The 13,222-nt window shown below is 42.4% G+C and overlaps 1 protein-coding gene across 2 annotated transcripts in view; it reads right to left on the reverse strand.

Annotated features, from left to right (window-relative positions):
* The window catches only part of egflam (EGF-like, fibronectin type III and laminin G domains), a gene marked incomplete at its 5' end in the record, with an annotated part of 29,737 nt that overhangs the window by 8,825 nt on the left and 7,690 nt on the right, over positions 1 to 13,222 (reverse strand). The window contains 8 exons of one of the 2 annotated variants that reach the window (XM_084552226.1): positions 71 to 171; positions 1,358 to 1,554; positions 2,116 to 2,363; positions 3,110 to 3,222; positions 4,794 to 4,868; positions 8,712 to 8,878; positions 12,798 to 12,933; positions 13,035 to 13,152. In XM_084552226.1, coding sequence (XP_084408352.1) covers positions 71 to 171; positions 1,358 to 1,554; positions 2,116 to 2,363; positions 3,110 to 3,222; positions 4,794 to 4,868; positions 8,712 to 8,878; positions 12,798 to 12,933; positions 13,035 to 13,152 — 1,155 coding nt within the window. The remainder of the gene's footprint in view (positions 1 to 70; positions 172 to 1,357; positions 1,555 to 2,115; positions 2,364 to 3,109; positions 3,223 to 4,793; positions 4,869 to 8,711; positions 8,879 to 12,797; positions 12,934 to 13,034; positions 13,153 to 13,222) is intronic. The other variant, XM_084552227.1, reaches the window with a different exon arrangement.

Below are 13,222 nucleotides of genomic sequence, written 5' to 3' on the forward strand. Positions count from 1 at the left end.
TACATCTTCATTTCATTTTTATTGACAGAATGAAAAAAATGAAAAGTGTAAAAACAACACGATGCCTTACCTTGAACTCCAAAGTTATTTGAAAGGTCTGGTAAGAGTTTTTCAAGGGTTCAAACGTCATGTGAGAGTAGCCATGGAACCTGGGAAAGTTCACTGATACCACTGGAGAACAACAAAGGATAAAATGATGATGAATTTGTTTTAATCTTTTTTTTTTTTTTTTTTAACCTTGCTTAAATAAAAATCTAAATAAAATGCATTTGAATGTAAATGAACTAGGCAAATCTCTCTGCATCTCTCACTCAGTGGTGCACTGGAAGCGACTGTTTATGTTTATGTTAGCCAGAAATTACTGTTGTTTGACAGACCTGAAGAGGGAAGCAAATGAGATGGAGAAGGCGAGAATGAGTGTGGTGCAGCCCATGGTGGAGAAATGAGAGTTATGAATGTAAGGTTTTAGAAATTCACCTTCTCTGGTGGTCACAATGAAATAAAACATAGAAAAGATGAGCTGACAATGCTCTAGATCACACATGACAAACTCAAGGCCCGCGGGCCGGATGTGGGACAATTGTATCCGACCCACAAGAAAATATTTTATATCTATCAGAACTGGCCCATGGTTGACCCATAAAAGCTCAAGCTACAAGCAACAGGGATTCTAACACAAAGACGTAGAAATGCTGTACGTGTTAGTAGACAACGAGCTAAATTGGTTAGCCTACTGTTCCACAGCAGCACACATAGCAAACATAAAACTTACTAAAATATAAATAACAACACCGCTACAGTTAAACACCAGTTATTTAACATACATACTAACATACAGACACACTGATAGTGTGTTAGCCAAATAGCAGCAGCATGTTTAGCACAGCAGTAGCATGCTAACTTAGCCCCGTGGTTAGCTCCTCTCTCCATCGTATAGTATAGTAGCGAATTTATACAACATGTAGATAACGTTAGGAAACTATAATGTGGACTGTAAATCTCACAATGTCTTATGAAAAATAGCCGGGGGAAAAGTGTTTGGAACAGAACCGCAAGTTTTATTCTAAATCCTTTATTATGGCTTGGAAAAAGTTTAATTCATATTTCTGTATGAATGGTTTCTGATAATACATCTGAAAAGACAAACTGTGTCTCATTTTAAACAAATATCCATTCTGGTTGGCCCGTGATTTGGAGTTCTTAACTTTGGCCCCCTCTCTGATTGAGTTTGACACTGCTCTACATAAGAACTGGCATATACTGGCTATGTGATTGTGAAATAACTTTTTTGTTTTTTATATCTCACTCACATACAAATCTCTGTAAAGTGAGGCAGAAATTCAACTATGCTTCTCACCCTCAGAGCAAGTGTCCCCTCTGCGTCCAAGGTTACAGTGGCAGCGTGAGCCTCCGCTGTCATAATCACTGAGACAGAAGCTGTCAGGGGGACACACAGTGTCGTCGCAGGTCAGTTCGTAGACACGAGGCACCTCTCCCCTCCAGGGGGACATGGTTGGGGTGGTAGTGGTGGTGGTGGTGGTGGACAAAGGAAGGCTAAGATGGATCCAAATAAGAAAAAAAGTTTAGTCTTGAAAATCTCTGTACCCAGTGTTTTACTTTCAGTTATATTTATAGCATTATGAGTTAGGGAAATAAACAAACAGCAAGAAGCAAAATGTTCACCTGACTGCAATAGTTCGCCCAACCTATATTTGTCCAAATGACATGCTGTACATCACAACCCGGCTGACAGCTTAAATTGATGTGACATTTCACTGCGCCACTCACCATCTTTATCAAATAATTAAGTGGAAGAGCAGGAAAAAAGCAAGTTGTACGCTGCTCTCTGGGAAAAGCAGAAAGCCATGAAAGAAGGCAATCCAGCAATCACAGAGCAAGAGCAAAGGCAATAACAACCGCAATTTTGTGGAGATAAAAAGGCCTTCTTGATACCCTTGTTCACATTTATAAATGTTCAACTTTGCCTTTAAAGGAGAGAACATTACCTCCTCCAGTTGCTGGTAAAGAGCCTCAATGTATTATAAATCTAAGAGATTCCTTCAAAAAGACATTAAATTAAATCATAATATTAAAGATTTTAAAGCTACATCTTACTTGGCAGTGGTGGGTGGAGCAGTAGTTGTGGTGTCAGGAGCGCCACTGGGCTCTGATGCGACTGAGAAAACCAGATCTGAGAAGTCTGGTAAGACGGATGAGGTGGTGGTGGTGGAAACTGGTGGGGCAGTAGCGTTGGGAGGAGCGATCGTGTTCATACGGTAAACAACATTTGGACTTGATGGACCAGAATGTGAACGAAGCTGGGACTTCCTGTTGTCCTGACTGATACCTGGGAATGGTTTCAACTAAGAAAGACGTGAAATCAGAATAGATACAATGAATAGAGATGTATTTAAACATAAAATAGGGTTGCAGTTCAATTTTTCTGCAATATTTTATTTCTTTTTTGCTCATTAAGAAACAGAAGCCAGGAAGCACCCTAGATAAGTTTCTGATGCTCCAGGTAAAAAAACAAAACAAAACAACTCCGCACTTGGAGGAAGGATTAGAGTAGAGAACAAAGAAAGAGATCAACGTCAAGGGCGCTGAAAGAAGAGGGACTGTAGAATGTACTCCTACGTCACATCGTCGCATGTGTCAAGTGTAATTTCTCACACAGCCAGAACAAGACCTAGATAAAGGTCCTGCATTGTAGCTTTAAGAGTCTGAATGAAGCTCAGGTGAACGTTCAAAAAGGAAGATCTTTTCACATGTTCTCTCTCTATATCCCTCCACGGTCAGTTTCTGCAGCTCCATTCACTTCATCACTTCCTCTCTCCCTTGCTGTCAATTCAACTCCTTTGCCTGTATTCCCTGAGATATTCAGTCCCGTACCCTCATTGCTTAAATTCTCTCCCACTGCCCTTCTCCACTTCACCCTGGTTGTCCAGAGGCACTGAAGTCTCCGTGAGCTCGTCCAGTCAACCATCTGCTATTCTAATCAGGAGCTACTTACTCTCATGCTATTGGTACAATGACAAATTTTGCATTTGACTTCCAAAGGACCTCACTTCACAGAATTACATCTCAGCTCTGGCATGTGACAACCCACCTCTTCAATAAAGACATCGTAATCAGAGTCATCAATATCGAATCCGTCTTCATCTTTGGTCCTGGAGTCTGTGATGTAACGCCCGTAATCACCACTGCCAACATCTGACGGACCTGTTACAAACGTCAGTAATGAATATCGCTGTTTTTACATCACAAACAAAGACAGCAGTGAAATGAAGGAGACAAAAAATTGTTATATAAATGACTTAGATGACAAAGTGCAGGCCAGGCAATCTGGTGTGGTATATGGGAATGACACAGGGAAATGTACAGTACAGTAAAGATTCCAGACTATACCATGGCTGCAGTTTATGGGCTTTTCCTCCATATCACATTTGCAGCATCAGCATGACAATGATATGATATGATACAAACACTTATGACTGGTTGACTGCAGGAAAAGGTGAAGAACAATCAATGGCTGAAATCATCAGTGGTGGTTGATGTGTGGCTACGACAGTTTACCTCTAACAAATGATCATGGAGCGACAAATGTGATCATGTTTCACTGACACTGATGATGAAGCGGAAGTGAAGATTCAATAAGGCAGATGTGTTCACACGTTCTCTTCATAGTTTTCCTGCACTGTCAGAATCACGTAATTCTCAATTTCTAAGTCACTACAATTGTCCAGGTATCTCCATTCTCCAAGCCACTCATTCCTGAGTCCCTGTACTTCTGTCACTCTGTCTTTTCCATCTATGATGCAATACTCCTCCTTCCCATCTCTATCTCATCAGGGTTGTACAAGGGGTCTCATCTAAAGCCTATATCAGCCTATTAGCTCGACCACTATTAGCCTCTAGACTGGTCCCGTCTCTATCTACTACCTCCACCTGGAACTCTTCTTTGTGATGTCACTTCTCATTAGAGTCTAACCCAAGGCTCTAACCACCAAATACACCAATTGAGGGGCCTTCTGAGGGTGTCCTGTGGTGTCTGGCAACAGAATGTTGTTAGTGGGGGCTTTTGGGTCCTGTGGGTTGAGGGGAGGGGCCTCTGTGAATCAGGCTTGTTCCAGTATAGCCCACAGATACTTGATCAGTTTGGGATCTAGTGAATTGGGAGGCCAGGTCAACACCTTGTGCTGTTTTTCATGTTTTTAAGTTGTTCCTAAACCGTTTATGTGTGTGTACCTGTGTCAGGCTGCATCCTGCTGGGGATGGTTGCTGCCATCAAGGAGTGTCATTGCTATGGAGTGGGGGGGCCTGGTCTGGTCTAGGTGGGTGGTGCATGTCCACACGAATGCCGGGGCCAAAATCCACATCATTAATTTAAGCCCAGAACTATTTTAGTACAGTTTTGGTCTCCAGTTCCCGATTATCTGTTTTGCTATTAAACGCTTCACTATGTCCAGCAGCTGCCATCAAGGAGTATCATTGCTATGGGGTGGGGGGGCCTGGTCTGGTCTAAGTGGGTGGTACGTCTAAGTAACATCCACATGAATGACAGGTCCAAACGTTTCCAAGCAGAACATTGAATTGTCACAAGATGGTCAATGTTATTTACCTCTCCTGTCAGTGGTTTTAATGCTGTGGCTGATCTGTGTACTTATTCTATAATCTCCTCTTACTTTGTTAGATCTCGCTCTTTCTGTCCAAATGATCTCTCCTTATTGAAACAACAACGATGATGATGATGATGGTAAATGTCCATTAGTAAGTGAGCACAGTGAGTCTACCTGTCAGACTGTAGCCACGCTGCTGCACCACATACTGAAAAGTGTCTCCTCGATACAGAACAGCACCATAGGGAGCTCATAACACACAAAGACAAATCCAAAGTGAAATTTAGTTTTTCACCACTGATCATGAGTAGTACTGTTTTTTTTTTGTTTTGTTTTTTACAGTATTAACTCATCTGATCAAGCAAGCGTTTTAACTAAATATGCATACTACTGCATAGAATCATCCTAAATGATTTCCTTGTAATAGAAAAACCACAAAGCAAGTATGTTCAACACAGCACGTCCCTTCCCATCCATCTTACCTTCCCCAGCAGCCCACCCCTCTCTTCCGCCTCCCTAAACATATTGATTGCATAATTTTTATCAAATGCTGGGAGTTAAATATTGTTGTGGTATGACATTAATTTATCCAATACATCATTATAAAACTAACTTTAAGACTGAATGAATACCACGATTTAAACTGACTGAACTAAACTAATTTGCACAGTCTAATGACATTAAATCCTGAATGCAGAGTGCTCGCACGCAGGGAGGGAGGAGGAGGGGGATGCCCAAAGAAACCCCCATCAAGCTAATCTGCTGTTGTGTAACAATCCCCCTCAATCCATGCCGCCCTGTTTCTAACCACTCTGAACGCACACAAACACAGAGCTGTCACAGAGAGAGCAACAATAAAAGTATGTCAGTCAGTCAAGCCCACCCCTGCTGTTCACTTAAGCAGTGGTGCGTTGTGTGCATGCATGTGTGCATACATCCATTAGGAGTGTGGATGGGCAGAGAAGTGGTCCGGCATCCCATCCTTAATCCTGTCTGATGAGACTCGGATGTAACCGGCTTTCATCCCCCCGCTGAGAAACCACGCTTCTCTGCCGCTTCACTCCTGTCAGTCTGCGTCTCTCTTACTGACTCATATTATCTTGTTTCGTGTAACTTCCGTTGACATTAATTTTTAACGCTGCCTCTCTAACATAATCGAGCTGTCTCTGGGCAGTCAGGCACTTAATTCAAATGAAGCAGTTTACAAAAGTTGTGGAGCTGAGTGGCCACAGAAAGAAGAAAAAAAAAAAAGTGGTTGTTTAATTTCAGTTGTCGTAGTCATACTCCTGAAGCCTGATGTGCACAGGCATCCACTTAGACAGACAAGAGAGACACAGCATACCAACAAATCCATAAATGAACACCACAGCCTTTGATCTGGCACATTTGGCTATGACTGCATGTATGTGTATGTGTGTGTTTTAATATCAATCAGTCCTGACAACCCCACCCACCCACCCACGTACCATGGACCGCCAGCTACAACAAAAATAATAACATAAATGAATCTGATGCTCTATCTCTATCATCCACAGCTCCAGCCACAAATACCCACTGACACTCTGGCAGGTGCTGTCCTACATTCCAGCAAATGCTGAGACATAAACGGTGTGTGTTTGTGCTTCAAAACTTTTCCGATGAAAAGATAACCATAGTTTGTCCTATTCAGTTATATTTTTGAAGAAGCCTTCTGAAGGCACCAAAGACCAACAAAACAGGAAATTTAGGGGGAAAAAAAGATTTCAGAAAAATATACACCGATTAGGCATAACATTATGACCACCTGCCTATTGTCCAGGTCTCCCTTGTGCCTCCAAAACAGTTGTGACTCAGAGAATGGACATGGGCCTTCTGAGGGTGTCCTGTGGCGTCTGGCAGCAGAATGTTGTTAGTGGGGGCCTTTGGGTCCTATGGGTTGAGGGGAGGGGCCTCTGTAGATCAGGCTTGTTCCAGCGCATCCCACAACATCTAGGGAATTTGGAGGTCAACACCTTGTGCTGTTTGTCATGTTGTTTGAGTCATTCCTAAAGCGTTTCTGTGTGTGTGCCACTTGGCTGGGGACGGCTGCTGCCATCAAGGAGTGTCATTGCTATGGGGTGGGGGTGCCTGGTCTGGTCTAGGTGGATGGTACATGTCTAAGTAACATCCACATGAATGCCAGGTCCAAAGGTTTCCCAGCAAAACATTGTATTGTCACAAGATAGTCAATGTTATTTACTTCTTCTCTCAGTGGTTTTAATGTTGTGGCTGATCGGCGTATATTGTACATTAATGACAAAAAAAAAAAAAACATTTATACTGGCAGCCTCTGATTAGGTATATTTATCATATTACAGTAAGTAGTAGAGAATACCGTGCTAATGGCCCTCTCTTGCATGTTGGTGCTCTCTGCTGCAGTTAAAATCATTTTCAAATATGACTTATTATTGCTGCACTCTGCTGGGAGAATAATGTATCAGTCTCCACAGTAGCGCTGGGCTTTACACAGTGTGGTCAAGCATGTTAAATGTTGTCCTATAGGCATAACTTTGGAGAGGCAAAAAAATACACTGTTGCTCATAAAGTACACTATATTACCAAAAGTATTCGCTCACCCATTCAAATGATCAGAATCAGGTGTTCTAATCACTTGGCCTGGCCCCAGGTGTATAAATTCAAGCACTCAGGCATGCAGACTGTGAAACAAGACATTTGTGAAAGAATGGGCCGCTCTCAGGAGCTCAGTGAATTCCAGCGTGGAACTGTCATAGGATGCCACTTGTGCAACAAATCCAGTCGTGAAATTTCCTCGCTCCTAAATATTCCACAGTCAACTGTCAGCTCTATTATAACAAAATGGAAGCGTTTGGGAAAAACAGCAACTCAGCCACGAAGTGGTAGGCCACGTAAAGTGACGGAGAGGGGTCAGCGGATGCTGAAGCGCATAGTGCAAAGAGGTCGCCGACTTTCTGCACAGTCAATTGCTACAGAGCTACAAACTTCATGTGACCTTCAGATTAGCCCAAGTACAGTACGCAGAGAGCTTCATGGAATGGGTTTCCATGGCCGAGCAGCTGCAGCCAAGCCACACATCACCAAGTGCAATGCAAGGCGTCGGATGCAATGGTGTAAAGCACGCCGCCACTGGCCTCTAGAGCAGTGGAGACGCGTTCTCTGGAGTGATGAATCACGCTTTACCATCTGGCAATCTGATGGACGAGTCTGGGTTTGGAGGTTGCCAGGAGAACGGTACATTTCAGATTGCATTGTGCCAACTGTGAAATTTGGTGGAGGAGGAATTATGGTATGGGGTTGTTTTTCAGGAGCTGGGCTTGGCCCCTTAGTTCCAGTGAAAGGAACATTGAATGCTTCAGGATACCAAAACATTTTTGGACAATTCCATGCTCCCAACCTTGTGGGAACAGTTTGGAGCGGGCCCCTTCCTCTTCCAACATGACTGTGCACCAGTGCACAAAGCAAGGTCCATAAAGACGTGGATGACAGAGTCTGGTGTGGATGAACTTGACTGGCCTGCACAGAGTCCTGACCTGAACCCGATAGAACACCTTTGGGATGAATTAGAGCGGAGACTGAGAGCCAGGCCTTCTCGACCAACATCAGTGTGTGACCTCACCAATGCGCTTTTGGAAGAATGGTCAAAAATTCCTATAAACACTCTCCTCAACCTTGTGGACAGTCTTCCCAGAAGAGTTGAAGCTGTAATAGCTGCAAAAGGTGGACCGACATCATATTGAATTCTATGAGTTAGGAATGGGATGGCACTTCAGTTCATAGAATGAGTAAAGGCAGGTGAGCGAATACTTTTGGTAATATAGTGTATGAATAATTTAGTTTTCAGACACATTCCTCTCTGTATTCATATTTACATAAATCACATTGTCACGATCATTTCACGAGAAGAGGAAAAAGTATTTTATTCCAACTTCATGGGCAACAGTGTATATATAGACTGTCTGTTTAGTTCTGTGAGGGTGCATTGTTGAAACTAGACTGAAAACTCAGTTTTGTTTTGAGATGTGGTTAGAAAGAGACAAATGAGAAGGCCGGGCCAACGCTGTCTCGGCTGTCGCGTCATGGCACATTGGGACTTACCGAGAGTGCGTACTGGGATGTTGATGTGGCTGGGTGGGCTAACTCCATGCGTGTTGACCGCCCTGACAACAAACTGGTACTCTGTTTCTGGTATTAACCCCTTCAGAACCATGGAGTTGGTCTCAATGGCCTCGCGGATATACGTCCACTCTGTGTCCATTTCAGGCCTGAGGATAAAAAAAAAAACAAACAGAGACAGAAAGAGGCATAAGGAATAAATAAAAAGTGAATAAAAAAACAATGAAGAGGTCACATTATGCTCAATGGTGTAATGGCTTGTGATTTTATTTTTTATTGTTTTAGAATATGTTTAATACTTATATGAAAAAATATATTTAACCCTGTGTCTGAAACGCTTCATTTTAGTACCTGTAGCTTTAATTCTTCCCTCCCAAGACGTTCAGTCTGCTGATTGGTTGGTCAAACTAGCCACTGGGTAGTTATTATGCAAATGTATAACATGCTGATGTAGATAAGTAAAGGATAAGAAGTATGTACGGTAAACAGTTCATGGACTTTGAGCTTTCTACAAAAAAGCACCAATATGGCCTCTTTAAATATTGTTCAGTTGTATCTAAGTTTTCTTTTCAGATATATTTTTTTAATCATTTAAAAAAAAAAAAAAAAAAAACACTTCCAAGACTTCTTCACAGTGACAGTAATAATGATGATGGCACTTGAAAGGGATTGTGTTCCTCCTGATGATGTGTCTCCCACAAAAAAGAAAAAAGAAAAAAAACCCACATGCCACTGCAAAGAGTAAAGTTACTTCAAAGAAAACTATTTTTAAACTTAACAAAATGAACAATAGATTGAGATACTAGATATATATATATGTAAATCTTGTTACTATTTTAAGGCATTTTAAGTCTTCAAACTTCATTTTCTGATTTAATTAAAAACTACAGCTTATGTCTGGAGCGGCTACATTTTGTTTGCTGACTTTTTGTGCAGTGTTGCCAGATGGGACAGCTTCATGCCCAGTGTGGTTGGATGGGTGAACACGATTTGGGATCATTTTTACAGTTTTTCTGATTATTTTTTAAAGCTTGGTTTGAAACAAAACCAATGTGCATTTACTCTTCCCGAAACACTGTGTGCGTTTTATAATAGGCTACACTAGTCTAAGCCATCTGTGTGGTTAATGTACGAATGTAAATCCCAGTCTAATATTTTGGGTGTTTTCGTGTCCTTTTTGGTGGTCTTTGAACAGCTTTTGGGCTGGAAACCATCGGCTGTATCTGTCAACGCTGTCTGTGCGCCTGGAGCCATGACTGTTTGTTGAATAGAGTCATCTTCACCAGCACTCAATGTCTCTCTTCAGTAAAGGCCTCTTTTGATGTAAAGGGAGACATAGTTGAGTCTGAGATGGCCCTTTTGTGCGGAAAATGTGCCCGCATGCAAAAAAACAGACACTCATTCATGTCTGCTCTCTCACAGTAAGTGACAGTTTCGCTGCTTCCGTCTCTCCCACTTTGCTCAGTCACACGGTGTTAACTCTGCACCACAAACACGGCCTTGTCTTTTAAGCCTGTTTCCTTTATATCTTTACAAGTCTTTGGTTTTTTTTATTATTTCATATCAAACAGTTCTTTCAAATGTTATGTGCATTTTATTTTATTTTTTTATTTATTTATGTCTGGTAATGCTACAAAGCACTCCAGGCTAATTATTTCTGACCTAAAACTTCCTTGACCTTAGAGACAGAGGACTCGTCTAGACATGGGAGGTCCTTTGTGTGTTTGTCAAGTTGTTTATGTGTGTGTGAAGCGGGACTACTGGACAGAGAATGAAAGTCTTCTCATGTCCCAGCAGACCCTCGTGTCAAGGTTAAGCTGAACAGACCAGCAAAGTCTTTTATTAAAGTTACTGTAAAAGAGATCCTTGTAGTCTGTCTTGCAGTTACTTGACCATAAGTAGATGCAGATATTTTAATTCGTGTGCAGCTGGCTACAACGATACCAATGCAGTCAAATTAAAGTTCTAACTATTAAATCTTTGCATTCACAACAACAATGCACTAATACATTTTTCATTCATTCATCTTCTGTAACCGCTTGTTCCTGTGACGGGTCACAGGGTCTGCTGGAGCCTATCCCAGCTGTCATCGGGCTAGAGGCGGGGTACACCCTGGACAGGTCGCCAGTCTATCGCAGGGCTAACACAGAGACACAGGCAACCATTCACACTCGCATTCACGCCTACGGCCAATTTAGAACCAACAATGAACTTAACAAGAATGTCTGGACAGTGGGAGGAAGCCGGAGTACCCGGAGAGAAGCCACAGAGACACAGGGAGAACATGCAAACTCCACACAGAAAGGCCCAGTCGGCCCATGAATTTGAACCTGGACGTACTTGCTGTGAGGCATCAGTGTAATGCATTTTTCTAAAATTAAAATGCTCATTGAATCAATCCATCAACATTGTCTCTAGATGCTGTACAGATATGCCCAGAGCCTGAAACACGTTAGTTACTCATCTCCTCCTTTTGAATTCCAGTATTACATTATGACTTTGTTATTATAGATTTAACAGCAGAAGGGTTAGATTCATAGACTGTATAAAGACTGGGTAATCCGGAGGGCGGAACAGCTCCTCAAAAGTGAAGACAAGGCGAGTAGAGCTCCCCCTGGTGACTGGCTGCAGTATAGGTCATAAGCTCCCATCTCCTCCATGTTATTGGATAGGACTTGGGCCAAACTGAATCACTAAAATAGGCGTCAAATCTTTTTAGTTGGTTATTTGATGCTACAGAAACGGGATGTGTCATCATGATGACTACCATGATGGTTGCCATGCCAACCGTTCTGTGGGAAAGTAAGAGTTGGAAACAGTACAGCGTATAATCCAACAATTCTTTGCAACTGGTGGAGGTAGAACAGAGTGCAGTATTAAATAAACAAAAACGCGAGTGAGTCTGTCGGAAGTGTGGTCTGGTCATCGATATCGCAGCTCTGAGTGATTCCACTCTTGGACTCATACTGCCCGGGAAAATCTGGTCAGTTTGCCCAATGCAACGAAGTGGGAACACGATGTCATTTTATACACAGTTAATAGTTAGATCATACTAATATGAGGTCACAACTTTAAGCAGCTTGTTTCTGCTTGTTCCAGTTCTGCAGAGTGTGCTTGTACAGTAAAGTGCAACATGTTGAAATATAAAGGAACAGTGGAAATAAACTTTTTGGTTCACTTTTTTTGCCAAGACGTGGATGACAAGATTGTTCCAGTGGAGCAAGGACTGAGAGTCAATTAGATTAGCCCAGCTTGGCATGGCATGAGGACTCAAAGCAGGAGAAACAGCTGGAGACTCTTTTGCGGGAAGAATGTTAAATATAAAACAACGCAGAGTTTCAAAGGGAAAGCCACTGACTTAAACACAGGTACCAGCACAAGATGAACACTGAGGACTCGCCAAGTTTACAGCATCCACGCAGGCTCATTGGATCTATTTTTTAAATTGCTGACAGTGTCATTATGAACTCCTAAACCTTTACCCTGATGTAAAATTACTTAAAAAATATGTGTATTCCTACAGGCGGACTGTGTTGAATTAGATATACAGTAACTGAACCTGCTGCTGAATGACACAAAGTATGAAACACAAAATCAACTGTGAAGCGTTTTTGCCATCATTTCTTGTAAATTGGTGATATTTGGTTTCTCTGGAAACCTTGAAATCTTCGCCAGGTTTCAGACTGGTCCCAAGAAACATTTCTAATAATAAATCCATTAAGCCGTGTTTGGCTAGAAGCTACATGGGAGCAGTGTTTGGAGGAAAAGCTTTCTGACTTCGTTACATTTTTTTTTTTCCCCAAAGACGGACAGCTTGTCAATTAAGAAAATGAAGAGAGAACTGATAAATCCAGTCAGAGTTTTCATTTTTCTCACACAGCCATAGGCTTTCCCTCCTGACATGGCCACTCCAAGCTGCTCTCCACCTGATAAGTGCCCATACAAGCCATTTGTTGATGCTCGTGTGTGGGCGTGCAAATGTATGTCCCGCTGAGTGTGTGTCTCCACGGTGCATATGAGGGCTTTAGATGAAAGTTTAATGAAAGTAAAACTTCATTAATGACTGACCTGATGTAAGCCACCAGGAAGTGAAGGACAGGTGCGCTCCCCTCGCTCTCTCCTTGCTGCCACGACAACGCCAGCTCTGTGTCGGATACGGCCGTGACGACAGGCTGAGTGGGCGGCGAAGGGGGCATGCACATGTCTACGGGAAGGGACAGAGAATGAATTCAGTGGAGGACATTAACAGTACCACTGTAGATATAACGGCCGTAAAATGGACTCCTTCTACTCACATATTCTTACCATGTGAAGCGGTACTGATGTCTCTGGGCATGCTCGGCCTACCTTCCCCTGCCCAGCCATATGCTCCTACACTGACTCTGTACTTAGTGTTCACCTTTAGGTTACCAATGTCCACATCCTAGAAGGTGTACATGAGAAAGAGATAAAAATAGATAACGGGAAAAGAAGCAAAGCAAAGACAACGAGAG

The sequence above is a fragment of the Chelon labrosus genome (assembly GCF_963514085.1).
Source record: "Chelon labrosus genome assembly, chromosome: 9".
Taxonomy (NCBI): Eukaryota; Metazoa; Chordata; class Actinopteri; order Mugiliformes; family Mugilidae; genus Chelon; species Chelon labrosus.